The 27,137-nt window shown below is 41.5% G+C and overlaps 2 protein-coding genes across 5 annotated transcripts in view; one reads left to right on the plus strand and one right to left on the minus strand.

The window, feature by feature from the left end:
- Nucleotides 1-627: 627 nt before the first annotated feature.
- armc2 (armadillo repeat containing 2) lies at nt 628-18,428 on the plus strand. Of its 3 annotated transcripts, XM_037981487.1 has the most exons (19): nt 629-1,070; nt 1,424-1,523; nt 1,801-2,027; nt 2,148-2,220; nt 2,546-2,705; nt 2,988-3,114; nt 6,407-6,477; nt 7,106-7,213; nt 8,191-8,375; nt 8,530-8,632; nt 8,749-8,963; nt 9,602-9,747; nt 10,601-10,700; nt 11,620-11,950; nt 13,291-13,413; nt 13,512-13,625; nt 14,751-14,883; nt 15,850-16,004; nt 16,139-18,428. In XM_037981487.1, the coding sequence occupies exons 3-19, from the start codon at nt 1,816-1,818 to the stop codon at nt 16,270-16,272; spliced, it is 2,490 nt and encodes an 829-aa protein (XP_037837415.1). In that variant the 5' UTR covers nt 629-1,070; nt 1,424-1,523; nt 1,801-1,815; the 3' UTR covers nt 16,273-18,428. The 3 variants fall into 3 exon arrangements, with proteins under 3 accessions (XP_037837416.1, XP_037837415.1, XP_017278778.1); XM_037981488.1 differs by lacking the exon at nt 1,424-1,523 and having other exon boundaries at nt 628-1,070; nt 6,410-6,477; XM_017423289.3 differs by lacking the exon at nt 1,424-1,523 and having other exon boundaries at nt 630-1,070.
- Nucleotides 18,429-18,507: 79 nt separating this feature from the next.
- sesn1 (sestrin 1) overlaps nt 18,508-27,137 on the minus strand; it is a 65,126-nt gene continuing 56,496 nt past the window's right edge. The window contains exons 1-9 of one of the 2 annotated variants that reach the window (XM_017423291.3): nt 22,537-22,848; nt 21,834-21,899; nt 21,535-21,735; nt 21,265-21,447; nt 20,912-21,148; nt 20,561-20,815; nt 20,283-20,473; nt 20,043-20,187; nt 18,508-19,947 (exon numbers count right to left, since the gene is read on the minus strand). In XM_017423291.3, the coding sequence (XP_017278780.1) occupies nt 19,861-19,947; nt 20,043-20,187; nt 20,283-20,473; nt 20,561-20,815; nt 20,912-21,148; nt 21,265-21,447; nt 21,535-21,735; nt 21,834-21,899; nt 22,537-22,638 (1,467 nt within the window). In that variant the 5' untranslated portion in view covers nt 22,639-22,848 and the 3' untranslated portion in view covers nt 18,508-19,860. Of the gene's footprint in view, nt 19,948-20,042; nt 20,188-20,282; nt 20,474-20,560; nt 20,816-20,911; nt 21,149-21,264; nt 21,448-21,534; nt 21,736-21,833; nt 21,900-22,536; nt 22,849-27,137 lie in introns of those variants that run through there. The other variant, XM_017423290.3, reaches the window with a different exon arrangement.

Here is a 27,137-nt window from a genome sequence, read left to right on the forward strand (position 1 = left end):
TAGGCTGTTTTTTTTCCAAGTTATTACAGTAATAAAAGACCATTATCACAAAGCACATGTCCATATGTCTGCTTACCTTCCATAAACTACTATTAAAGCCTTTTAATGACCTTTTTATAAATATAGTTTAGGCTTACAGGCCTAGTTTGAACCTAGAATCTGGAGATGGAGCCTAGTTCACGGTTTAGTACAAAGCAGGTTTTGGTTTAGAGCTTCTAAATGGTGGAACTGTCTTTGAACAAAACATATTAAGTTTCCAGCTTCTTTTAAATTACTTTCTAAACCTGGGAAATGTTTGGCATGTTTTGTTTTTATTTAAATATGCTTAGTCATATTACTGTTTTGAAACATCTGAGGTGAAACATCTTCAAGAATCAAGAGAAGTTCAGTCCTTCTACTAAACCACAGTTTGAAACATGCAAATGTTCGAGTATTTCATTGCATGCGATTTATTTATTTTTTACTATAGGGCTCGACGTAACAGGGCCTACTTTTTTGTTGTTTAATATTAAAATGAAGACTGCAGTTTAAGACTAAAAGCACATTTTACATGAAAAAGGGTTTTCGCTACACCAACTAAATAAATAAATAAACAACCCAATCATCATCACTGCTAAGTGTATGCTAACATTGCAAAATTTCACCCAACAAAATACATTTACATTGAATTAATTTTGAATCACTTTACCTTATTTTCCACAAGGTGGCTTTGTTTCACAGAACGAAGGGGAAAAAAAGTTTTAAAAAATACTTTTGCTAATAAAAAAAAAACGCAAACACTGACTCGAGTTAAGCTAAAGTTTGTAGTTTTGGGGTGTGTGTTTTTTCTCAGATGTTAAGCGCGTCACCCGCTCGGTCGCGCGACTTGAAGGAACTAGCTGAAGCTCGTGCACTTTTACACCTCCGGGCTGGCTAGCTTGCCGCCTGCTCGAAAACTTCTCAGTTTTCTAAGAAATATTATCAGGTTTCATTCGTAATGGTTCTTTTATCTTTGGCCGAAAAAGCCTACTTTATTTCTCGGAGAGACACCTGCTTTGTTTTTTCTATTTAACCCGAGAGGAGCGTTAACGGTAAGTTTGAGTTTTAACCAGAGCGAGCTTTCATCAAACATCACTCTATGAAAACGTTTTTTTTTTTATTATTATTCCATTTACATTTGATTAAGTTAAAGCTGTGTGTAAACGATTTATTTCTCCAGCTGCCGAGCTGCTGGTGAAATAAGTTAAACTTGTAGTCATAAATGTTAAGTTTGTTCGTTTTTTCCCCCACCGAGTTTGTCGACCTGGTTAGTATAGCAACATTTTGGTCACCATGGAAACAGAGCGTGAACGCGCATAGGGTCCTCCGACATACTAACAATATTAATGTTTTAGCGTGTTTAATTGCTTTAAATTTTAACATATTTATGTTTTTTTTTTCTTAGGAATATCCAGTGTGTATATTTGGGCAAGTACATAATAATAAAACAAATCTTGCTGCATTTAAAAAGTGCATATCAGATTCTACTTTTGAGCAGTTTTAAGGTAATTTGAAAACAACATTAATTTTGGTGATCAGGTTGGGTGTGCTGATAACGAATGCTCAAGTTGTTAATAATCAGTTTCTCAATTTGCATTTTTTGCACTACCTTTTTGTAATGTGTTATATATTTCATCAATTAAATATTCAAAGACTGCAAATAATGTTTTTTTTCTGAAACTGCAGTTTTCTGATTACTTTTCGCCACTCAGATGTCTTTGCTTTTGTGATTTGATACAGTTAATTGATGAATTTGTGGGCTTCTTTTTTTTTGCCACCCAGGCCTAAAAGTCCTCCATGGAGACAAACCATGAGATCTGCAGCCCTTTCATCCCACGAGGACGCAGCAGTTTGAGGAAAACATGTGCAGAGATCGTCAGTGAATCCAGGCAGTCACTGCGAGTTCAGTCCACACAGAGACCATTTACTCCGCAAGATGGACGCAGACAGCTGTTCGGGGGAAGCTGTGTTCGAGCAGATTGTGACAGCAGACCTCCGTCTACTTTTAGGTTAGTCGTGAGTTCCACTGTGCAATTTTATATATATATGTGTGAAAACTGAAGTGGTTTAACCATGTTTTAGAATGTCTAAAATGTAAAAAACAATAATCATTTATTCATACTTTGCAGTCTTCATGGTCGAAATTTTGATGCCTCAGACTCCAGGCCAGGCTCTGGGACTCGGCTCTCGCCTTTGAACCATGTATGTTCCCTCACACGTGCAGTAATAGACGTTTTTGTCAGGGAAAAAGACTTTGAGCTGAAGATATTCACCTCAATTTTAGGCACAGCATGTCATGTCCCATATAAACTAAACTCTAACTTGTACACTTGATTAGTAAATGAAGGAATAAGACTGTTTTGCCTGATACAATAGATTTTAAAATTACATACAATTCAGAGTTTGAAATTAAAATAAGGAGACTTCCTTGAGCAAAAAAAAAAAAAAAGTTCTGTCACTACTGATTTCATCCTCTGGCTAATTCCTCAGACTGTTATAAACCAGTGGTTTGTTTCTGCTGCTCCAGAAACCAAAACTTCCAGCCCCGTTTAAAGCTGAGGATTCATCCAAGGATTTTCCCAAATCCCCCTCTGGCCCAGTGGATACGAGGAGGGGACTGGCACAGGCTCGAGCACGCCTCCTCAAGCCTCTCTGCACGCCGCTACCACCAGAAGCCTCCACAGAAGGCAAGGGAAAGAGAAATGTTAAATGTGTTGACCAACTTTGACTTCTTTTAGGTTGGGCAAGGTACAAAATTAAATTCACCCCTGCTGTTTTTGGAATTTGTCTCCTTGTTCCAGCAAAACTGCAATATATAAAAAAAATAAAATAACAGAGTCCATCTGAGTTGTGCACATACAGTATGTTTGAATTGTACTTCGAGCTAGGCAAAGAAGTAGAAACATTCCTGCAGCACGCAATAGAAACCTGAAAATTACTTATTACTACTCCTTTTTTGTTTTCTTTAGTGAAAGAGAAATTAAATCCTGGCCCAGAACAAAAGCAGCTGTCGGCTCAACAACTTTGCAGTCCAGAACAATCGACAGCTCACAGTGTTCCTCTAATACCTGGTCCATGCAAACCACCAAGAGAAAGGTAAAACCTTCTGTTTAAATTGTAATATATGTCCTTTGCTTTGTCTGTTCACCCTTTTTTGCCCCCAGTGTGAGATCATAATGACACCACAACAATGAGTTTAAGATTTACTGGCATCCAAGGCTGCAGGGGTAGCTATTACTAGATGGAGTTTTTGCCTCTCTCTAAAGCCTTCTTAATCCAGTTCTTTGCTTTCTGTATATTCCCAGTATGTAAAATTCACTTTGTTTCTAAAGTCTTTAGTGAGTCTATTAGACTACTTAGCAGTGAACATATTACCAAGAAAAGCTCTTAAAACGTTGATACCCATGTAATCTAAATCCAAAAACCCAATACATTTGTGCATAAACCCACTGAATCAAATATAACAGAGACAAACTCGAGACAAAATCAAATTTCAGGTAAGATTTTTGCATTTACAATGCTTTTTGGTGACATAATATTGAATGCTGACATTTGTAACTTACTGTTTTATGGCATAAGAATTTTAAGTCTATAATTTATTTACATTTTTTTTATATATATCCAGAGCTACCAACAATGGTAGTTGAATTTATGAAGTTAGTTAGACCAACACCAGTGTCACTAACTAAAACAACCAATTCTTCAGCTCGGGATGCTGAAGCTCTTTTTAAACCCCCTCTTTACACTATATCTTTGTTGAGGTTCATTCCAGCTCCTTGGCGAGCTTCACTCTCTGTGAATCTGCCTCCATCTGTCATTACTATCACGTGTCAGCTTTTACACTTCACAGCACTGAAAGGCTAAAAGCTTGGCTTTTTTGCAGACCTCATCAGCTGCGTGTCAGCTCGGGGGGCATAACTCTGAGCATGATGTCAGGGGGCTGTCGTTACAATCCATCCACCTATCGATTGAGTGGGGCAGCAGAGGGGGTCAGACCATAAAACACTTTTACAGGAAATCTGGGCCATTGCCCGCAAAGCAGCCACCTCGCTCACAAGCCAACTTTACACGCAATGTTGTGTAACTTGTTGCTTAAAGAAGACAGGTCCCGTGTGATTAGAGTGTGGTCACTTTATAAGCAAATAGAGCTAATTTAAATACTTTCAGATGTAGTTTCAGGTCAGAGCTTTCAAACGTTGTTATGTTGCAACTACCTCCATAAAGAGAGTGTTGAGAAATTTAGGAAGTTACTGAGTGTGGTCAGAAGCAAGTTAACTTCAACTGGAAATAGAAACAGCATGACAGATTTAATATGATGGATTGGATGAGATATAAAGATAGGGGAGATTAGACATCCATTCGGTTCTTTTTCTCCAATAAGCCAGAGCTCTATAGCTCCAAATGGCTCTCTATTAGATTTGTGTGCCCATCTGGGCAAGGCTGGCAGCATTGCATATTGTGACTACGCTGCACTGGCCAGGCCTAAGACAGGGATGAGGTCATGTCTCAGAGAATACAGAATCACACAAAGAGGCCTTATTATCAGGCGCTTAATCCTATCATACAAAGCCAAAGCAGCATGCCTCGGCCAGGAGTTCTTGCTGCATGTCTCCCTGTTGCCAGACACTAAACCTGCAAATGGGAATCTGGTTTAGAGAAAGACACAAACTGTATGTCAGTGTTTGTGTCTTTAGGGTTAGAAAGTCTGGGGATGTTATAATACAATAAACAGGGTGGTGTTGTCACTGAATTTCCATTTCTGATAACATACAAAGGTGATAGTTCAACAAGCTGTGATTTGTGATTTTTCTAATTATTCTTTAGGATAGTCAGTTATGATTACAGAGATGCTGAAACTGAGTTGTTAAAGAAGCGAGAGTAAAAAGCACCAAAACACGAGCTAAAAGTGCCACAAGAAGACAAAAATAAAAGCAGGTGTCATAGAGAGCTGTGTTTTTGAATGAACTGAGATCTCATTGTATTTATGTGGGGAAAATAGTTTTCAATAAAGTGACACATTTTTGAAAGTATAAAAGTTACAGACTTAGCACCATCTCCTAAATGAACTAAATGTTTTGATATTTGAACGGCTAAAATATCACAAAGCTGAATGCTGAATCAGCATTCACACAATTAGCCCTACCACTCGCCACCAGACAAATATTACAAAAGGAAGTTTAACGTGTTGTTTTCCATAACGTTTAAGAGTAAAGTGCAGATGCATCATGACATATGAGAGGTAAACCACAACATATAGCTTAGCATGCCGCTTGGCCAAGTTTTCAGGAGCGCATTACCGTTATTGCACAGAGGCCGTAAAACTGTAAAGACAGCTCACAGTGACGAAGCACGAACAGCTTTAACCAGGCTGACCACAAAGCCAAGTTAGTTCCTGTCTGTTGGGGATTGCAGCAGCACACAACTGCACAGTCACACAACTACATAAATAAAGACAGTTATGCTCACAGGGAAGACATACACTCACATGTATCTGCATGCAAATGTGCTCACCCTTGCAAACAGGAACACACAAAACAGAATCAACAGCACCTGTTCACTCTTCTCAACCTCTGTTGCAACAGCGACACCTAGTGGCTGTTGAAAATAAGCATTGAGTCTTTCTGACGGGATTTAAAATCACTGACTTCTCATTGAGGTGTGTTTTTAAACACAGCGAATAATTATTTAAAGATGTGTTTGTAATTCTTCAGTTTACCTTTTCAGCTATTATTTTAATGTTCAACTGACCCAGAGCTCCCTGAGTAAACACAGTTTGACATTACAGGACAGTCGTCGCAGCACTGAAGTCAAGTCAAGTTTATTTGTATAGCACAATTTCAGCAACAAGGCAGTACAAAGTGCATTACATCATAAAAACACAAAATTAAAAGGTCATAAAAACAACAAAGACGGCAACATACAGTCACCAAATGAGATACCAGTGCACATCCATTTATTCAAGAGCAACTCTAAACAGGTGGGTTTTCAGCCTTGATTTAAAGGAACTCAGCATTTCAGAATGTTTTGCAGTTTTCTGGAAGTTTGTTCCAAATTTGTGGTGCATAGAAACTGAAAGCTGCTTCTCCTCGTTTGGTTCTGGTTCTGCGGGTGCAGAGGAGACCAGAACCAGAAGACCTGAGCGCTCTGGAAGGTTGATACAACGACAGCAGGTCTTTAATGTATTGTGGTGCTAAGCCATTCAGTGATTTATAAACTAGCAGAAGTATTTTAAAGTCTATTCTTTGAGCTACAGGGAGCCAGTGTAGGGACTTTAAAACTGGTGTTATGTGCTCTGTCTTCCTGGTTTTAGTGAGAACACGAGCAGCAGCGTTCTGGATGAGCTGAATGTAACGTCTTTGTTTTTTTTGTGTGTGTTTCTTTGTAACAGCAGTAAAATTGTACAGCTGGATGTTGACTCACGACTTAGACCCACAGCTAACAGAGCAGCACAGCAAACAGGTTTGTCCAGATCTACTCAGTCTCCCTCACTGTTATGTTTTTTTAACCTATAAATACATATAACCCAAATGATACAGCTTTACAGCATGTAACACTTTTTACAAACTCAGTGTTGTTGCTGAAATTTAGCTGATCCACTGTCTAAATATAATGCCAGAGTCTTTCAGCCAAAAGTGTTGTTTCATGAGAAACACTTTTGCTCTGTAACTGAGCAAACCTTGCTGAGTGTCAAACTTTGATTGGGGTGTTGTTGCTAAGGGCCCGATTTCCACCCCGACTGACAGCCAACCAATAGCAGAGAGAGCTGTTGACTTGTGCAGCCACAGTTTCCTGTATCTCACCAAGCAAGGGGGTTATGCAAATATTCGGAAAAAAAAAAAAAACATATACATGGTATGCAAGAGACTCGAGAGCTTTGCAAGCGCACATGCACACGTCCTTTCACAGCACCACAGAAAGAAATAAGAGGAAGTTTAACTGTAGATGGTGAATTTTTACTGTGGTATAAAACTTCCTGCTGTTTTATTTTAAGACGGTGAACTTGTGAACCAGTCTTGCTGTCTCTGTGTTTGCAAATGGTAATTGGTGAACTGTAATTTTTAACTTTTTTTTTTTCTGTGCATTTCAGAGCTCAAGGATGAAGACAATGCCACGAGCACAAAGGAGGATGCAGAGTCACTGGTGTGGAATAATGTGATAGTCCCTATTCTTGAAGAACTGGAGAGTATGGCTGCAGGTAGCCTGTTGTGTGCAATACAGAAAAGAAACCCACAAAATAAATTGCAAACACACAACATCCATTATATCTGAGAGGACTCATTCATTTTACCACAATATTACATTCCTTTTGGGCTTTTGAATGTCCTAGAATGTTATCTAAAATGTCTTTTGGCTGAGGAGACTCTGGTCTTTTCACTAGAGCTTACCTTCTCTTGTTTCCTTATTATATTTCATTTTCAACCAGCAGGCTAAGAAATTGATTTCTCAGTGCTGGCAGATAGTCATGCATAAAGCCTCACGAAATGAAAAAGCACCGTCATTTCAGAGAAAGACAAACAAAACAGTGTTACGTTTGGCATCTGGACAGAATATGTCCCAGCCCTCAGCTGCAGTCTGGCAGCCATGAAATGAAATCTGTGGCTTTAAATATTTTAGCACTCTACAAATTTAATGGAAATTTCATTTGAAAGATAAATATTAAATATTTATTGTACTAAGGGCCTTCTGGCTCATGCATAAAACAGATTGGAGATTCAGTGAGAAATTGCAGCGAAGTGTGGAGTGTGAGACAGTGTTCAGCCTTTTGTAGAAATGGTCTTTTATTTATGCAGGGAAAACATTTATTTTACCTCAAAAACAAGGAAAACGCTCCACCCTTTCTCTTCCTCTGCGTCAGCTGCCTGCTGCCTTATTGTTCTTCTGCATTTGACCACTGATACTGAAAGCTTTTTCTCAAAGAAGGGACTTTCTGCTGACCAGTGCATTATTAATGTTAGGGATTTGGCTTCATGTTCTTGTACATACAGATTTATTGTAGACATACACAGCACCACATGCATGAAACTCCTCTGCTTTTACGTGGAAACACACTTGCCCACACAGAAGTGGGTGTTTTTCATATTCAGCATGTTTGATTTCTCTGAGTTCTTGTCATGTTTTTAATGAGCTTAACATGGTTTCTTTGCAAAAATGTGTGGGTGCCTGCTGTGCCAGGCAGCTTTGAGGGCTCGGTGGACCGCCTGTGTGATTTGTGCGACGGTCTGCACGGCACCTTGGCAGACGCTGACATGCTCGGTCGGCGCTGTAAGAGGAGGTCGAAAATACTGCGAACACTGTTCCGCCTTATTGACCTCAACTCTTCCAAGCTCAACCTGCACATCGCTAAGCTCTGCCTTGCTGTGAGTCATCTGTGAGTTTGCAGGTGTGTGTGTGTGTGAGAGAGAGCGAGCGGGGGGGGGGGTGTAGGTGTGTGTGCTTCAACATGTCTGCCACAAGCTTCTCTATCACAGACCAAAAAGTAGTACAAAGTTCTGTCTTTTCTTTTCTCTCCAGCTGTGTGTCAGTGGAAACAACCTGCTCAACATCTGTAAGCTCATTTTTCAGATCAGCCGGAGTGAATCCAACGACATCCTCTTCCAGAAAAACTCCATCATTGGTCAGGACATCCGATGTGTCATTACTGATTATTCTGTACACCTTAATTAGAGTTACTTATGTGTAACTGTGGGGGAATTAGTTTCATTTAGTCTCTCATTTTGTCTTGTTTTTCAGACTCGTTGCTGGTTGTGCTTTACAGTGAAGATGTGAATGTATCCGGAGAAGCCCTGCTGTATTGTGTCGGTACTTTGAAATTTCTCTCTGGAAACACGGCAATCCTCAGACTCTTGCTGGATAAGAACTGTATCGGGGTTGCTCAGAAACTCCTCCTGGCGCTTTGCAGAGTGGATGACACCACCACTAAAACAGCAGGGCACATCCTCGTGCAGGTTTGTCACTAGTTCAGTATTCAGTTACGGCCTTTATGACTTATAACTTGCATTATTATAGATATTTTTAGAGGTTTGATAATATTTTTTAGAAATATGGCTGAACGAAAACCACAAAGTCAAAACATGTCATTAAAAAGGAACCAAATGTACTTTTGGTGTATTTTTTTGCTTATGCGGATTTTCCAGCTATTAGGTAAAAATGTTTTTGTTTACGTCTGGAATGTTGCTGCTCTGTGAGCTTAATGTTCTCTGCCGGCCAGGCCACTTCAGTCCAAAACACACTCCGCTTCACTCTGCTTGACATGATTGCTGCGAACCACAAAAGCCGACCCAAACAAACATCTTGAAACAGTCCTTCATTTGATCTGTAACACAACTCATTACCCTGTTAGAAGAGGAAAATAAGCACACCAGGACTTTCCACTGCATCTCAGTGCCACCATGTGTTGGAAAGTACAGTTTCCTTCCTTTGATGGGATGATTTATTTAATCACTGAACAGTTTCCCATTGCTCCTCTGCACAAGCCAGAAGCCAGCCTTAACAAATAAATGAACAAGATTTTGTGCTAGTCAAAGCCCTGATAGGCCTCTCCTTCCTGAACCTCCTTCCCTGTTTTTGTCTTTAACCCCTGAAGCTGACAGCCACCCTGAGGAACCTTGCCAATCACCCTGATTCCCGCGCGCTCTTTGTTTCCTTCTCCGTACTTCCAGCGCTCTGCCAGGTGTTACGTCATCACCGTGAAGATAAAGACATCTGCACAAACATTTCCAGAATTTTCAGGTATCATGTGTTCATTTTTGTATGGTTTCACAATTTAAATGTAAACAGGCCGTCACTTGGTCTTCATTCTCTCACGCTTGACTTTTCTGCCTCTAAGAATCACTGTGAAATTTCTTCTTCTCTTTGATTCTCTTTTATGAAACTGTTATGTGAACCTGAATCTCTCAAAACCAGAGAGTTGCTACAGTTATGAGACAAGGTGATTCTACATCTGTTTTTCTATCAAGACCACAGCAAAAGCAGTCACTGTGACACAGACAATTTCAGTTTTGCCTCGCCTACGCTCATTAATGTTTCAGCTCTACAGTCTGAAAGTACAAAGACACAAGAACAAAGAAAAAAGTGGAGTGCCGCCTAAAATACAGTCCTCTTCGGGGGCTGTAAGGTGTTTTTTTATGTTATAAAATGAATGTTTTAGAAAAAAATACACTGACATCTTTTAAAACAGATATTTATGCTGCAATAAAGTAAGTTTAGACCTGATACTTGATATATTTTCAAGCTGTATTGCTTTCAATGAGCCACATGAGGCAAATATTTGCTCACAAACCTCTAATCTTCCCACCAGCACCAAATGATGCATACCCATCACTTTGGGCACAATTTTATTATCAGTGTTTTGTCTAAAACGTTAAGCTAAATGTTTTGTTTAATGCGAAATCTTAAAAAAAGCATACTTACCAGATTTAAGTACTGATCAATCTAACCCTTGTTCTAATATTTTGCCAAGTTTATTAAAACATTAAAGGTTTTGGCTCGTTTTCTTGATGCGTCCACCAGTTTTTAATAAAAATAGTTGGTGATAAGTGGGCTGAACGATCTGTGTTATTTATGGTCTCCCTTTTTCTTTCAGCAAACTCTCCTCTTACTCTGAGTGCTGCCTCGATTTGGCTCAAATCCCCAACTGCTATCCCCTGTTTTTAGAATTGCTGAGGAAACATCACCAAAAACAGGCAAGTCCACAACCTTCCTATTTTTTTTATTGTGTTCTCTACTCTGTATATTAAATCGAAAAGTATCACTTTCCCAGCATGTACTGTTTATCTCTCACTTTACTTTGACAAATAATTATTCAAGGAAGAGAGGAGTAAGAGGAGACGCAGCGAGGATGAGTAAAAACATGAGTAGAAAGAGGAGAAAAGGTAGACAAAAGAGAGAAGAAAGTGGCAAGATTAATTAATTATGATGTGCTTAACCTCATACGGAGCAAACAGGTGTGGGATAGATCCCCAGAAACGTATTGTGGGACACAGTTTTACTGTTTCTGAGTTATTTGGCAGAACAGCCTCTGTGCATCAGATAAAGTTAGTGTTGATTTTTACATCTTTTGCAGTCAAAAGAATGTGTTTTGGCTAAATTTTAATAAGTCACAGCTAAATCTATTATCCAGTCTCCAGGTAATTGATCTGAAACGGTTGAGGTAAGTGACTCAGTCTTAATCACATTGGCTAAATGGCCAATTTCCAGAACTAAGTTTTCCTCTCTTTAAAATCAAGTAGTACAGCTTAATCTTACTTAATGCTTTTGGTTTTGGCCTTTAAATGGCAAAATAACAGATCGCCTTGGGTCCCAGAAGGCTTTAGTCAGCTCGCTGCTCTCTGGTGGTTTAGAGAGAATGGAAAGACAAAAAAAATATTCAGCAGGGTAATAAATAATCATATAATATAAATAAATTTATAATATAAATCCATTTTCAGTCCAGGAAGTAGTACAGAATCTTATAAAATAACTTTGTCCAACTCAGCCTGACCTTTTACTGACTAAACAAATACCTAAATGACTTGATTGATGAGTTTTTTTATTGTAAATTTGGAATGAGTAAATGTATTACATTCGCAGGTCATTAAAAACCTCTCCACGGTTCCTTCACAGGATCTTGTTGTGCGTCTTCTCTTCACCCTCGGCAACCTCACAGCCAAAAGTGACGCGGCTCGGCTGGGGCTCTTTCAGTGCAACGGCTGCACGGCTACACTCCTCCAGCTTTACAGCAGCTACCAGAGGAGAGACGAGTCGCCACGCACACCGCTGCAGAAACGGGCCTCGTCCCCCAGGAAGCCTGCCACTCCTCCCGTCGGTGTGCGAGAGGCAGACGACGTGCTCGTGAAGCTGGTCAGGGTGTTGGCCAACGTGTGCATCCACCCAGCTGTGGGTCCATCACTGGTCACAAACACAACCTGTATCCAGCTTCTGATGGAGACACTGGGTAAGAAAACATCACAGACTACAGTCAGAAGTAGGTTTAGAGTGGCGGCATTTCTTCGATTCTCTATTAGTTTGTTTGTATCTGTGTTTTACTGGATCTGTGTCAAACAAAAAAAGCAGTGTTTGAAAATCTGGAGTTCTGAAAAGTTTAAAAATAGCTGCTAGGAGCAGGCTTTACGTATATGCCAGGCACGCAAACCACTTCCCTCGTGCTGGGAAACCAATTCCTCATTTGTCTGTTCACGCCATCAGTTGGTCTCTCAGAGCAATCGACTCGACACATCGCACATCCTCTTTTGGTTTACCTGTTTTTGCACATCTGACAGAGCGATGCACTTTGCTGCAGGAGCAGGATGTGCTGTCACATCTCACAGACGACTTGGTTTGTGTGCATGAATCTCTCCCGCGTGGTTAGTTGGTTTTAGGACAGGTTGAACTGATACGTAGGTGGGTGTGAAACTCTTCTCTGCTGCTCGCCTCCTACACTTAACTTAGCGGCAGTTGGAGGAAAGAAATAAACAAAACAAAGGTAAATAAGTTAAAAAAGATCAAAAGCAGTAATACATTAAGGGCAAAGTGTCACCGAGGGCAGAAACATAAAATAAATGACTGAAAGTCAATATAGCGTTAGCACAACCACCAGAGAGAAATCAAAACTTTCGGTAAGAGATGAAAGCGCAAGCTTGGCTGATTGATGTCCTGTTTTGATCAAGATCACGCTACGCTGAGCTGCTTTCTATTACACAGTAATATGGAGGGGGGGTACAAAGCAAAGCAGCATTTCCAGTCAGAACCAGAAACTAAATCTGAGTGACACAGGCACCAGTTGACAGCTCAAACACAATATCTGCGATTTATGACCAAGAGCACAACATTTGCAGCTGTATCAGGAACAGACTTTATTTCAGTGCTGCTCACAGCCCCGTCACTTATTTGACTGGATCATTTTGACCTTCATATTACCAAATTAACTGTATCAGGCTGAGATTAATGCAAAAGCTAACTGTATTTGTCAAATCAATACACTAAATCTGCCCTTATTTCACTGGATCTTTTCATCAACTAAAAGTAATCAGTGCTTTCATCTGGTTAAACTTTTCTGTCTTTAACAGAGCAGTTTTTTTTTGCAAATATGTGCATTTCTTTAAAAAGCTCAATCACTTCTCTTAACAGCAGCTGTGAGAGTCTTTTCACGTAACTAAATGCTGAGAATGTATTTGACCTTTAAGATATTTTCCTTTTAATCAGTCTGTGTTGCTCTGTTTTATACCAAGTCACTGTGTCACCGGTGCTGTTTCTTGTCTTTTCTTATTTGTTTGCGTCGGCGTGTGGGCTGCGCAGAGCTGAGGTCGGCGCAGGAGAGCGAGGAGCTGATGGTGAACGTGGCTGCCACCATCAACAACCTCTCGTTCTACGAAGAAGAAGGCTCCGAGATCAGACACAATCGGCTCGCCATCGCAGAGTGTGAGCCTGAAAAATTAAATTAATTTAAAAAAAAAAAAAATCATGATAGAATCTGCAGCTACAGTTTCTTCTCCTCACGGTTTTTTCTTGTATTACAGTGATGTTGAAGTTGATGCTTACCTCGAGTATGGAGGCCGTGCTCGAGGCCACTCGTGTCTATGGAAACTTGTCGCAGCACAGGGACGTGCGAGACTTTGTTATGCAAAACAAAGGTAAATGTCCGCCAGTACTGCAAACTGACACCTTAAAAGCTTGATCCAGCATTGAGCTTTGTTTCCTTTTAGTCTTTAATCCTTTTTTAAAACCATTTGCATACTGTGTAAGTTTTATGAAGTGGTTTGAAATCATTTACACTCCGTATTTAATTAAAAATAGTAAAGACAACAGTTCACTATTCAGCCCTGAACTCTTACTACAGAGGGGTGCTGTTGTAGAATGAGTAAAACATGATCTTTCTGAAAAAAAAAAAGTCCTTCTCTAATGAAGCAGCTTTCACAGAGGTGCCTGTTGTCCATAATATAAACCATCATGGATCTGTGTGCCGACATGAAGCTGCCTGGTTCCTTTCCTCTTCAGCTCACTGGAGCATTCATGATTTCCAATTAAAACCCGGATATGATTTTGACAGACCGCATTCTGAAAAATCCCAGATTCGGAAAGTGCTTCGGCATCTCTGAGTCCTGGGTTAGGGTTTTTATAGTTTGAACTTACTTTTCTTGTGCTTGTAGGAGGCGCTGCTTTCCTGTTCACCTGTATGTTGCTTTAATTAACGCTGATAGGCAACATGTAGGTCGGACATCAAATCAAAAGGAGCTCTCATTCACACTTTTTAATTTTGCTTTATAACATTTGCATCATGTCCTGCTTCCTTTGCACTTTGGACAAACGTCCCCCCCGTGCCATATCCTTCATATTTTACACCATGAGAGCAAACATATCTTGCTTTTAATTGCATGTGTAAACAACTGAAGTGGTGGAAAAAAAACTGGACCAATATTCCAACACATTTACGTCAACGTCCATACTTTTAAACCACATTACAGTAAATGGCAGTATTAGACTCATGTTACACTTTACAGACTGGAATAAAAATTTTAAAAACACTCATAAATCAGGTCACAGAAGCAAACAGCTTTGTAGAAAACTGAGCGTTCAAGCGCCGACTCTCCACACACTTCTGGATACTTTTGTGTCACGTTGAAGCCAGGTTTATCTGCAAGGCCAGCTCCACAGACCATAAACATGACCACTAACTCTGCTGATAGCAGCTCTCTTATCTCCCACCCCTTTGTCCTCATCCTCTCCCTCGCTCCATCATCTTCCTCTCTCTTCCTCAGTGCACAAGTTTGCGGTGACCCTGCTTGACTCAAAGAGGGCCGAGATGTGTTTTTCAGCCTGCGGGGTCCTGACCAACCTTGCTCTAGATCCTCCCAAACGGGTCAGCCTCGCACAGGAGGGGGCCTCGGCCAAGTAAGAACAAAAGGCCCTTATATTATTGTACATAATATACATAATATACATTTGTTTTTGTTTAGTTTTTTTTATGATGCATCTGAAAGATAAATCTCAAAATTTCCAGGAAATGTTGTCAAATGTAACGAGAAAGGAGCATCTACGCCGACATAAAAATAAGCGCCACAGTATGAGAATAATTTAAAAAGCATGTCGTCGTAACGACAGCTTGTAACAATAAAGAATCCGCTCATTGCTGACACATTTTTACAGTGCATAACCATAATTCCTCACAAGGTTTTCTGCCAGTAAGTGTTAACCAAGTCCAGCTGATTGCTAAAAGGCATCAAGGAGGAAGATTAATGGCAAAACAGAGGAAGGAGGATGTTGTTGTTCAAAAGACAGTTTCACACTCGGCAAAATGGGATTTCTCTCAGGCTGAGATAAGAAGAACAATACTCGTTTCAAGTATGTGTGGTGAAGCATGCAGCTGAAGAGCACAAAACTGAGAGCCTGAAATTTTTTGGATTATAAAAAAATAAGACTAATAAGACTTGTATTTATATTTTTAAACAGGATTTAGGTTAAGACGGCATCTTTGTTGCAGATGTTTTTGTAAATCTGCTCTTCAGTGATGAGAAAACAGCTCTGCTGGGACAAAAAAAGATGCAACAAGTTATATCAGACTGGATGAAATTTGTTTGCGTGGTTTATTTTTCTCACCCAGATTATTTCAAATGATTGTATTTTACTGATGAGGTCTTTAGTCGAGGAAAAAAAAGCTTTTTGTTCAATCTTTCCAACAGTGAGAACAGTTGGAACCTTTACTTTTTCTTTCCGCCTCACACACCCACCGTTCTTTTCCAAACGAAGGTCCAGTGAAGCGCGGCTAATGTTCACAAACCTGACGGTCATGTGAATCCTCTTTCATCTGGTCACATGCGATGTGTTCGTGTGTGTTCGTGTGTGTGTGTGTTTGAGCAGGCTGGTGGACTGTCTGAGAGACTTCGGAGCAGCTGACTGGCAGCTGGCAGCCCAGGCTTGTCAGGCGATGTGGAACCTGACGGGTGGCGGCTCAGAGGAGCTGCTAGACTCACAGGAGAGACGAACGCTGCTCCAGACCCTAACTGCGTACTTAGGTTTGTGTTGTTACCTCTTTAACGAAGGACAAACACACACACACACTCTGTCCCAGAAGGAAGGAATAACACATTTGATTCTCATTTTTAGGAACATTAAAGACCATTCATTCATTTCTTTACCTTATCTTTAGATGAAGACGAGGCTCTGAAGTGGGCACAAAATGAAGACATGAGGGACTTCCACAGGGCATGCTGGGAGTCGGAGTTTCGACCTGTTGCTGAAAAGCTGCTGAAGGCGCTGCAGTCTCAGAACCTGACAACTTGACCCACTCAAAGCTAAGAATGATACGTTGTTGTGTTTTATAGTTTACAGTCTGAGGCTGAGACGGTTTGTATTTTCTTTTGTTTCTTTGTATGGCGAAAAACACTCACCTCAACTCTGAATGGGTTTAAATAATGAGCTGCAGAATAAAACATCAAAACTCCCACAGAAGTTTCTCCTCCCACTTCAAACACTTCATCTTGTGACTACAGACTAAATAAACTCACTGCAGTTTAAAACATGCAGATGCTGATGAGAAATCACATATGATTTCAATAATACATGTCATCATGCAGAATATCCCAAAGGAATCTGCATGAAATGCTCATAAATTATACAGAAAGTGTATGTTGATGTAAAAATATTATATTATTTTTAACTATACACTTTGTAACATCTGTTAGCATCTTTTATTTCTAATTGTTTTAACATTATTGGCTAGTATTATTGACATCAGTGGTTGTATTTTTTCTGTTTTTTCAGATTTTGAACATTTTATGCACTTTATGCTTTCCTAAGCACTGATTTCTTGGCACATTTTACACAAACTTGTGCTAACTTGAACTTGATTCTCTACTCTGTTGTAAAGATACTGTAATAATTATAATTATAATAATAATAATGGGGTCCTACAGTCATGACTGATCTAGAATTTATGTCCAAGTTTAAACGGTGGATTTTGAGTTTGTGTGTGATGAAGCTGAGCAGAACGTAAAGAAAGCCATAAAACCTTTTTTGTTGTTGTTTTTGCTTCTCAAAGCCTTTATTGTTACACATACAAGGGGCAGGGCAGTGCTTACAGGTTACACCAATCACATCATCATTATTACATCAAAACAAATCAGAATGGCACTTAAAAATAAAACAAAAAAACCTCGGTTCCCCCAGTTTTTGTACAGTCGTGACCTGTAACAAGAAGACAAGCCGATGTTTCAATAAACCCCAAACAACCTAAAAGCCGAAGCTCAGAAACAATACATTTCTCTGGCTGATATGAAAAAACAAAACAAAAAAAACTGGATGGTTGATATCAGTTTTGCTTTAAAAGATTGTTTCTTCTTCCATATGTTGTGTGGGAAACCACTGAAATGTGACATTTGGTCAGCGGGGAATCACACTGAGCTCCTGCTGGTGATTGTTTACTGACAGGCGGGTTTTTGACAGGAAACTCTTAAATTCAGACAGATCCCCAGAAACAGCTGGAAAGATGAAATGACGGCCAGCAGCCGGGAGACTTTGACCTCAACCGCACCGCAGGTCCAACCATTACCGGGTTCCCGGTGAGTCACACGGCTCTCAAACACAGAACAGTAAGATAAAAACTCACATGAAAGTCCCTGAACTGGACCGATAACAAACTCAAACATCCCCCTGAGCTCAGCTTACTGTCGATGAGGTCAGCTTTTTATATTCAGAGCCGTGCGCCAAATTTACACCAACGTTTTAAAACGCCACACTTTTTAATGAGTCATCTTTTGTATAACAGCACTCGGATGTGCTCACCAATTAGCCGGGGTCGTTTAATGTTTCTGGGTTTTGTTTTTTGTGCCACGGAGTCTGCTGGCGACACTGATTGTGCTTCGGTTGCTTGAGTCCTGAATCGTGCTGGCTTATCCACAGCTAATACAATCTCTTCGATGAAGTGATAAAAAGGTACGTTTAGGAGAAAACTACGACGAATACACAATTCAATATTATACTTTATTTTTTCCATCTTTTTTTTCATAGATTTTCATATAAAAAGTGTCAGTAACTGACATCAGTCAGAAGTTTGAAAAAAAAAAAAAAAGAAACCAAACAAACAACCTCTACTTCCTCTTAAACCACATCCAAATGTACCATTCCTTTATCACCCTCCTCCTCCTCATCAGGATGTCTCTCATACATTTGTCTGATTTTCACAGTCCACCCTTAAGAATGCAGTACTTAACTGATTTTAGTAAACAAAAATAACTAAACAGCACAGGCTTTAAACCTCTGGTTAAAATAAAATTTTAAAAAAGCTGCTTTTGCACTGGTTAGACTTCCCTGTCAGGGAAAAAAATAAAAATAAAAACAAAATAAAATAAAAAGCACAGCTACAACCTTCTGCGTTCGGAAACAAATCGACCGCAGGCAGCCCTGTATGGGCGCACGGTGTCCCCGAGTACCGGGAACAGCAGCCCCAAAAAAGTTTCTGCTCACTAAAGAGCACTTCTTACATGTTTAATAGATGAAGAAGAAGAAAAAAAACTAAAATAATAACAGAGGTATTTATTTACTGATAAAATTCACAATCAAAAGCTTTGAAAGTGTTTGGGCCACCAGGCAAGTGGGATAAGCGGAAGACAGATACTGTGTGGTTAGGGCAACCGGAAGCAAATCCCTCCTGGAAAACCTGGTTTTTTAACTTTCTTTATGATTAACTTGTTGGTTTTTTTAATCACTTTTCCCATTATCAGAAAAAAAGACATCAACAAAAAACAAACAAAGTATCTCACAATAACAGAGCTACAGCAGAAGCAAGAAGGTTTTCCTTCAAAGTGCCTCGCTTTTCTTTTTTTTAAAAAAAAAAAAAAACAAATGAAATTCCAAGACGTACTTTTTTTTTCTCTCTTTCCTTTCTTGCCATTTCTGTGAAACACACACACACACATTCACAACTCAGTCAAGATAAACTCATTCACACACATACAGTCAAACTCAAAAAGGGCTCAGACAGTGTTCTTTTGAGTTGGTTTTCACACTCCTCGGATTAGCTTACTTTGCCGTTTGAGATTTAGGATTTGGGTAAAGGATAGGAGGATCAGGGGGTAATGCATTGGATTTCTAATGGACAGGGGCTTTTCGAAAAAGGGACTTAGGGAATTGGGTGAAGGGTGATCTGGGCATCGATATGATCCCACTAAAAATACAACATGGGAGCAGCAGCATCAGCACGTATGCACACTGTGCTGGATAGTTCAGGCACACGTAAAAATAATAAAAATAAAACACTGAACAAAAAAACACTAGAGTTAACACATCCGTCTCCAGTTAAACACATCAACAACATCCGTTTCTTGTCATACAAAAAAAATGAAATAAAAAGATATTAAAGAAACTAAACAAATACAACAGTGACGACAGAATCAAAGTGCAGACGGTTTCTGGCCGCACAGCTTTCGTTCTGGGGAATTTTTCTGGGTTCTCACGCAACAGATGAAAGGTGAGACAGGCAACCATCGTGTTGCATGCTGGAATACTGAAATCTAGTCCTGGATGTCTCCAGTGTTGGAGCTCTGGCCCGGCACAAACCCCCTCAACAGGTCAGGGGTTTGCTCAAGGCTGCCCTCTTTTGGTCAGTTTTGGCACTGCAGGCAACACATCTGCGTGTTTGTTTGTGGATCCACTTGTAGTTTGAGATGACTTGTCTCCATCAAAAATCTTTCCACTTGTTTTTGATCGTCTTTGCAACATCCAACATGAATTGTCACATCCGTGACCGCTTTTCCACATTTTTGCTGATTTTTTTTTTTTCTTTTCTCCTGAAGTCTTCCAAAACAAGCAACAATAATGACAATCAAAAGGACAACAATAAAAATTAAAAAAAAAAAAAACGCCAAAAGCACTTCATGTCATGTAGCGGGTGATCGCTCTCAGAGCGTATAACAGTTCTGCTTGCATTCGTGCTTCCATAAGAAGCAGATTTACGTGGACCTGCAGGAGATAAAACAGAGAGAAGGAGAAAAACAGTTATTAAAGCACCGCAGCACAGTTAAACTACAAGCTGAAAACAGGAAATGACACCTCACCTTTTCGGAGTGCTGAAACTGCCTCCAGAAACTCTCATACATTCGTTTGGTGGTCTTCTCAGGGCTGCACACCATGGTCTTAATATAGATCTTAAAGCTACGGTCCAGAAGCTGGTTTATCTCCCCGTAATCATAGTCATCATACCTGAGGAACACAGAGAAACTACGCTAGGAGCAGGAACACAAAGCTGACTGAGAAGAACCATGGATTACAAAATAAAAGCGTATCTGGTGACTGACCTGATGCCAAACATGCAGTGGATGTAGTTCCAGATGGCCCTGCGCAACATGCTGGTGTCCACATCCTTATGTGTCGCCATGGTGTTGTACGTCAGATTGTAGGCCATCTGAAACTTCTCGTCCAGCATCTGGCCAACATCAGGATACAATCTGTTGACCAGAGAGAAACCGTGGTCCTCCCAGCTGTAGTCCTGCAGGGTCACACCAACACCAGCTCAGTGACGTTCACGCGCACCGTCTTCTCAGCCAACACGGAGTGACTGGATCGGACCTCTTACCTGAGCTCTGAATGTGGGAACGTGCTCCCCCCTCCGGGAAAAGTCCTGGTAGCCGTAGCTGGTGTCCTCAAAGTGACGGGAAATGTCTCTGGAGGGGACGGAGTCCTCGTCCTCGGCGGTGACCACCAGCATGCTTTCGGTCTTCTCCCTCTCGAAGCGGGTGGCCATCTCCTCTTGGCTGGCCTCCTCGTCGTCGCGACACTCCTGCAGCTGCTTCATCCTCTTCATCAGCACCTCCACCTCGCCACACATTTCCTACAAAACCAAAAAAATGAAAGTCTTAAAAAAAAAGAGGCACAGAACCGAGGAATCAGCAGCTGTCCTTGTTCCAATCTTCTTGAGATCGCTCACCTGGTTGCCAAGCAAATCGTCATGGTGATTGGCGTGACTGTTGCCGTTGGCGATGTCGCACACACAGTACTGGCTGAGGGAGGGGGGTCTGAAGGTGTGTCCGCCGTCACAGTTGATCTCAGGCATGATGCCACAGCCGAAGGTGAAGGAGGCGAGGGAGTGGTAGTGCGTGAGCAGGACCACGGCGTGGATCAGCTCTGCCAAGGACCAGCTGTGCTCCTCGGCCTTCAGAAAGCGCTGGAAACGACACGAAAAGCAAACGCCGTGAGCGACGCCAGCAGACTCTCGCCGAAGGAAGGAAGTCACACGGCTGCGGCTACAGCTGTGCTTAACCAGAACCAGAGCCCACTCACCTCGATGTGCTCCTTGGTGATGAGCCACGGACGGTGGGCCAGGATTTTGTTGAGCTCTCCGAGCTGCTGCAGCTTCTTCGGGGCTTCATTCAGACCGTTCAACCACTTCTGATCTCCCCCGACCTGGAGGAAGTCGTTCACGTGCAAGTTGACCAAGTAGGAACACTGGTGCCTTGCAGCCGCCTGCAGGATCAGACAGACAAACCGGTTTAGATCCTCAACCTAGAAGAAGCTCATCTGGAAACTGACAGGAGATTGATCCGGTCGTACCATGATGCCGATGTAGTGTCTGTAGTGCAGAGGCAGGGGTCCGTCCATCTGCAGCAGGTAGTGCTGCGTCCGGAGAAAGCTCTCCAGGTACTGCGGGTGGAAACTCATCAGGAGGGAAATGTTGTCCAGGCGACCGAGGGCTGCGAATGCATCCTCGAATATTGACTGCGTCCTGGAGTCCACTTTACTGACTTGAAGAATCTGATTTTCAAAATAGATACATTCATAAACTTCATGTTCTTTTTGCTGTGCTTGTTAAAGGCTTTTCAGATTTGCACAGGATTGCAGAGGTCTCGTACCTCTTTTTCAGGGATAAATCTGCTTGGTCCGTTGCCTAGGGGTCTTGGGATTCTGATTCCCAAGTCCTGCAAAAACAAACAAACAAACAAACAGATGGGTTTAGTTTCTAGCTGGCTCCATTTAACTGCAACTTCTTGCTTTTGGAAGCCTCTCTATTGTTGTCATTTCTGCTGCAACGCAAAAAAAGGGGGGGGGGTATTTTTGTTTCACCTAATGTTATGTGATAAATTGGGGGTTTTGCACATATAAAGCCCGAGCAGAAAGCCTTCACGCTGTCTGCTGTGTCCAGTAACTTTCCGCTGCTTGTCGAGACATGTCCAGCGGCCCCTGCCTGCCTGCCTGCCTGCCTGCCTGCCTGACTGTCCCACAATGAAGCAGATGAATTAAAGTCCGATCAAGGCGCATTATTCTGCGGTGACACCGGCTTCAAAACCCACTTTTACACGCACCATCTACAGGAGAGCAAATTAAATCCAGACTGGTAACCATTGCATCCATAGGATCTCCTGCCAGATGACCACAAACTCAACAACACGTAAACAAGTCGGGACAAAAGACCGCACTGCTGGAGAAAAAAACAAACAAAGAAATAAAATGACAAAAACCCGTCTGGAAACATTAAGAGAGCTGAGTTCTAGTTGAAGCCCACGCAGCAGAATAAAGCGTTTAGCCGCAGTGTTATTTGTGTTTCTCTCCTCTTACCTTTTTGTTGAGCCGTTCACAATGGGTGCATATCTTTAACAAGCCTGTCACTGCGATTGAGTTATTTTCCACGCTTTCTGACGGTGCGACGGCGTGCCTCATCTCGTGTCTTCGCCGCACCTCGTTCGCTTGTTTTCGGGGGCAGCAGGACAAATTTATTTAAAAAAAAAAAAAAAAGCTACGTCTGTTTTATGCGGTTTGAATGGCTGTTTCCTCCTCTCTTTGTTCCTTGAGGCACTGGGGAAGGAGGAAGGGGAGGGGGGGAAAAGTGCTCAGTAGTCAGCTGTTGCAGCCCCACAGCAGAATACCGACCTCTCCGGCTCATACATTCGGTAAATAAGCCGAGGCTCGTGCGAGTGACGCGCCGGGCAGCCAATCGCGGAGCGAAAACAGACTCGTGGCGGCCAATGGCGGCGCTAGAATCGCCAAGGGGCGGGGCTAAGCGTGAGGAAAGCGTTCAACGTGAGAGAAGGGGAACGATCCCCCCTTATTTTTAAGAAAACACCACCACTTCTTTGCTTTTGTTCTCTGTTGACATTGATTCCTGATTGAATTTTACTGTGAAGCATTGAGCTCTGTATGCTAACTAAAGCTCCCAATCAATTCTGATTGATTCTGTCCAGTCAGTACTAGTATCTAAACATGATCAGGCCTCTCCAGGACTTAAAAATAGCTGTGTGTGAGTGCAGTTAGGAGGAACTGTTTGTGTGTTATCTGAGTGTTCATCTGTGCAATGAGCACAAAAACAACAGCCAGCTTTAGCAAGCAGCAGCAAGTCCCCCTAAAGGCTTTTTGCTGTACTGAAGGTGCAGGGGAGGGCTGCGGTGGGAGGAGGTGGGGGGGTGTAAGATGAGCCCCCAGCTCTCCTGGGCGAGCAGCATAAAGGTGGACTCAGTGAAGATCAGCATCAACGCAGCGAGATGGAGGGCTGCTGCATCAACAGCCCTTCAGTTGGTGGTTTTCCACCGCAGCCTATCACACCACAGATAATGCCATTTCTCCACCAATCAGCCCGCACCGAAGGAGTCCTTTAAAAGCCAGGAGGAAGCAGAGATAAGAACAGGCAGCTAATATGGCTTTGTTTATGCCAGCCTGACAATAATATGCCCAAACAGTGTTTAACTGGTTTAAACCACCACCGTGGTTACAAAGTCCATTATCTCTCTGCTATAAAACTAACAAGATGTTATAAATCACACTGTAAGCACACTATATAAAGCAAATTTTAAAATTACATTGCTTGTCGTGTATTTTTCTGCTCTTATTTATTTGTTTTTGCGACCAAGATTGTGCACGTGTTGGAAATTCTAGGTTAACCACAGATAAATGCTTTCATTTCACATAAGCAGCACATACATTTTGTTTCCTGACGAAATGCCAGCAGCCACGTTAGAGAGCATCCACTTTTTGGTGACTGTGCACAGGCAAACACAAAGACGCCCGAGTGTCGTGTTTGTGAGCGAGCGAGATGTCAAAATAACGTTTCCCAAGCGAATCAGAGAAGTTTCTCTTTTCACTTTCTATTCTCACTTTTACTGATCTGTTTTGATAGTTGAGGAAATCCACGTATTTCTGTAGCATTATGTCCTTTGTTTTTTAGTTTATCGTTACCGTAACAGGACACTAACAGTAAAAAGTTTCAGCTCAGACTTTGAGAAGGCTGCCTCTGCGAGCCTGACCGGCAGCGCCTGTCCACAGCGCTGATAACTGGATAGCACCATATTCAGCAGGTTTATTGTGTGCATCAAGCCCCCCCACCCGCCCCCCACCGGGTCCTCTCCTGATGCCACAGGATGGGGTGCAGGCCAGCAGTAAACATGTTCCCAGGGCTGGAGTCAGCACTCCCAGACCTGCTGGGAGCCCCATGGCTCAGCAAAGCTGCAGAAGAGGCTGGTCAGCGTTCGGCTGACGACACACCAAACCCTTTCACATAAAAGCGCTTAGGCTCGGGGGGTCCGGCCTCGCAGACACCACCAAACACTGTTATTGTCAGGAGGGCACACACTGACTGGGCAGTTAGTGTGTGCGCACACGTCAGAGGAGTTTGTGTATGTGCCTCAGAGTTCTTGTAAATACTGCGCATCCGGATTTATTACCCCCAGCTGCCCAAAAGGAAAAAAGGCAGGAGATGTTTTTGCCTTTGTCTGCGTTCCGTTTGTCCACAAACAAACCAATGTTAATGAAAAACTCTCAGAAAGCAATCAGCCGATGTACACCTACAACTGATTAACGTTACGTTTAACGTCAACCCATTTCAAGATGGCCGCCACAGCCAGCTGAATTTAGAGAACAAACAAAAATGGCTACAACTCAGTCCATGTTTCAGATATTGATGTGCTTGTCGCTGAGAGTCCGTCCCAAAATAAACCCAGCACTAATAAATTGCGCAAGATCTCACCATATCAACTGAGATCACATATTATCTCGTTTTTTCAACATAAGATCATCTTAGTTTAAAACTCTGGCATGAAAGGCGGTGGGAGATGTGCATTTCTTACAGGAATGCTTGGCCTTCAAGTTTTTACACAACTTTATCAAGAGAATCAGTTTTTTCTTAATGCAAAAATTGTTATTTCATAGTTGTCAAGTCTGCCTTTTCATTACCAGAGCTGAAGAAAAGTGACAGGCTGCTGGTAACAAAGTGCCCAAAGATCTCATTTCAAAGCCCAGTTCTTTGCTGCGGGGTGTGTGGTATGTGTAAACACGAGACTGGTTTTATCCTCGGGTTAGGAGGCTTTCCTTATGCTTAACACAAAAAAAGAAACTTTCCTCCAGAAATTGTTCCAAATCCAAGTTTGGCATATCCCCAGCAAGCCTGAAGAACTATAGCTCACCATAAAAAATACAACAAAGTCTGGCTTTTTGAAAGCCAAATAAAAAGAAGTGACAGGTCGTTTTGAGACTCTGCAGTACCATAAAGACTCGTAACAATCAGAAGCCTGCAGAAACTTAGACTAAGAGACTTTTGAAGGGCTTTTTGTCCAGCTAACCATCCGGCTCTCGACTCTGTGTCTGAGTGTTTTCTTCAAATTATTCTCTAGCTTTGACAAAAAAAACAAAACAAGACTTAAACGTTCACCCCAGACCTGGATGTGTTATCTGGCTGGTATACCAAACTGAATATACTTGTGTTTTTTGAAGCTTGACATATAAAAACCACACTGCGGGTGTCTCAGGGGAATATCAACACCTACGTCGTTAGGCACCTCAGTCGTTTGTTTGATGTCACCTACAGCGAGTTTGCATTTTGAGTGCGTTATTCTTACAAGACAGGGTAAAAATCAAATGAGCCACTCGAATCACTTAAGACAAGACACCTTAGGCTCAAAAAGCCACCAGGAGTAAAGGCCACCCTGCAGACGTGTGTGATGGGCGTTTAAATCGGATTAATAGCAACATTGGACAGATAAGTTACAATAAACGGGAAGACTCCTGGAAACAACAGGAATCATCTCCAATTTGTTCAGATACTTATCTGATAGAGGAAGGGCATGAACAATGGAAACAATTCCACTGGATCTTTTTAGGTTAATAAAAATACTCCCATGAACTGTGGGAAGCTGGTAAAATATCCAGATTAAAAAAAATAATCTTTTTCTTCTCGCGACATTGATGAGTAACTGTTGACTCCCTTTAAACATATGTTTATTCCAATCTGCTGTCAGTTTTTGAAGCTAAAAGTTAGGGGAGTGTACTTCAAGACAACATTAAATGTTTAAAGTTTAGCCGAAACATAGAGGCCTTTTAGAGCGATAATATCACTTTACATGTAAAACAGTTTGCAGAGTAGTTTGTGCACAAATTAAAACAATTTCTGTACTCAAATAACACAACGTGTACTAAGATGCATCGAGAAGTATTCATGTAGTACACTGAACACTTATCTTCATCTTCAACTGCAGCTTTTCACAGGTGCTGGGGGAAAAAACACTCAGTTTAGCTGTGTTTTTAAAAAAAAGTGTTGCAGAAAGAAACTAACTTCCTGTATTTACAGTGAAGCCAAATCAGATCAAACCGGTACACTAGTTTCCTCTGCAAGTCAGACATACAGTTAAGGAAATTATTATTTGCTCCCCTGCTGCCTTTGTAAGTCTGCCAGCTTACAAAGAATTGAGCGGTCTCTATTTTTATGGTAGTTTCATTTTAATGGAAAGAGACAACACCAACTGAAAATTACAAATGCAAAACACATGACATAAAAGTTCAAAACTGATTTGCAGAACATTTAAGGAAATAACTGCTTGACTCGATAAAGCCCAGCCTTTATTTGGGCTCAAACAGATTGGGTATGTGCCCATATGGTGCACAGATTATAATCAAACCGTCAATATCAGACCCTCCTGATCTCATCTCATTAAGGCACACCTGTCCATACAATACATTTCAAACCTCCACCCCACCCCAACCACCCTGGGCAAGACAAAAATGCAGTAAAAGGCCGTCGGTGACAAGATAGTAGATTTGCACGGGGCTGGAATGGACCCTCAGCAAGAAACCTGGTGAGAATGTGGCAACTGTTCATTGTTTGGTTATTTGTGAATACAAACAGCAGCAGCTAGTTGTAGCGCTCCCGTTGGACTCCGTGGGCACTTCAAGCAGGA

The sequence above is a fragment of the Kryptolebias marmoratus genome, linkage group LG19, assembly GCF_001649575.2.
Source record: "Kryptolebias marmoratus isolate JLee-2015 linkage group LG19, ASM164957v2, whole genome shotgun sequence".
Lineage (NCBI taxonomy): Eukaryota > Metazoa > Chordata > Actinopteri > Cyprinodontiformes > Rivulidae > Kryptolebias > Kryptolebias marmoratus.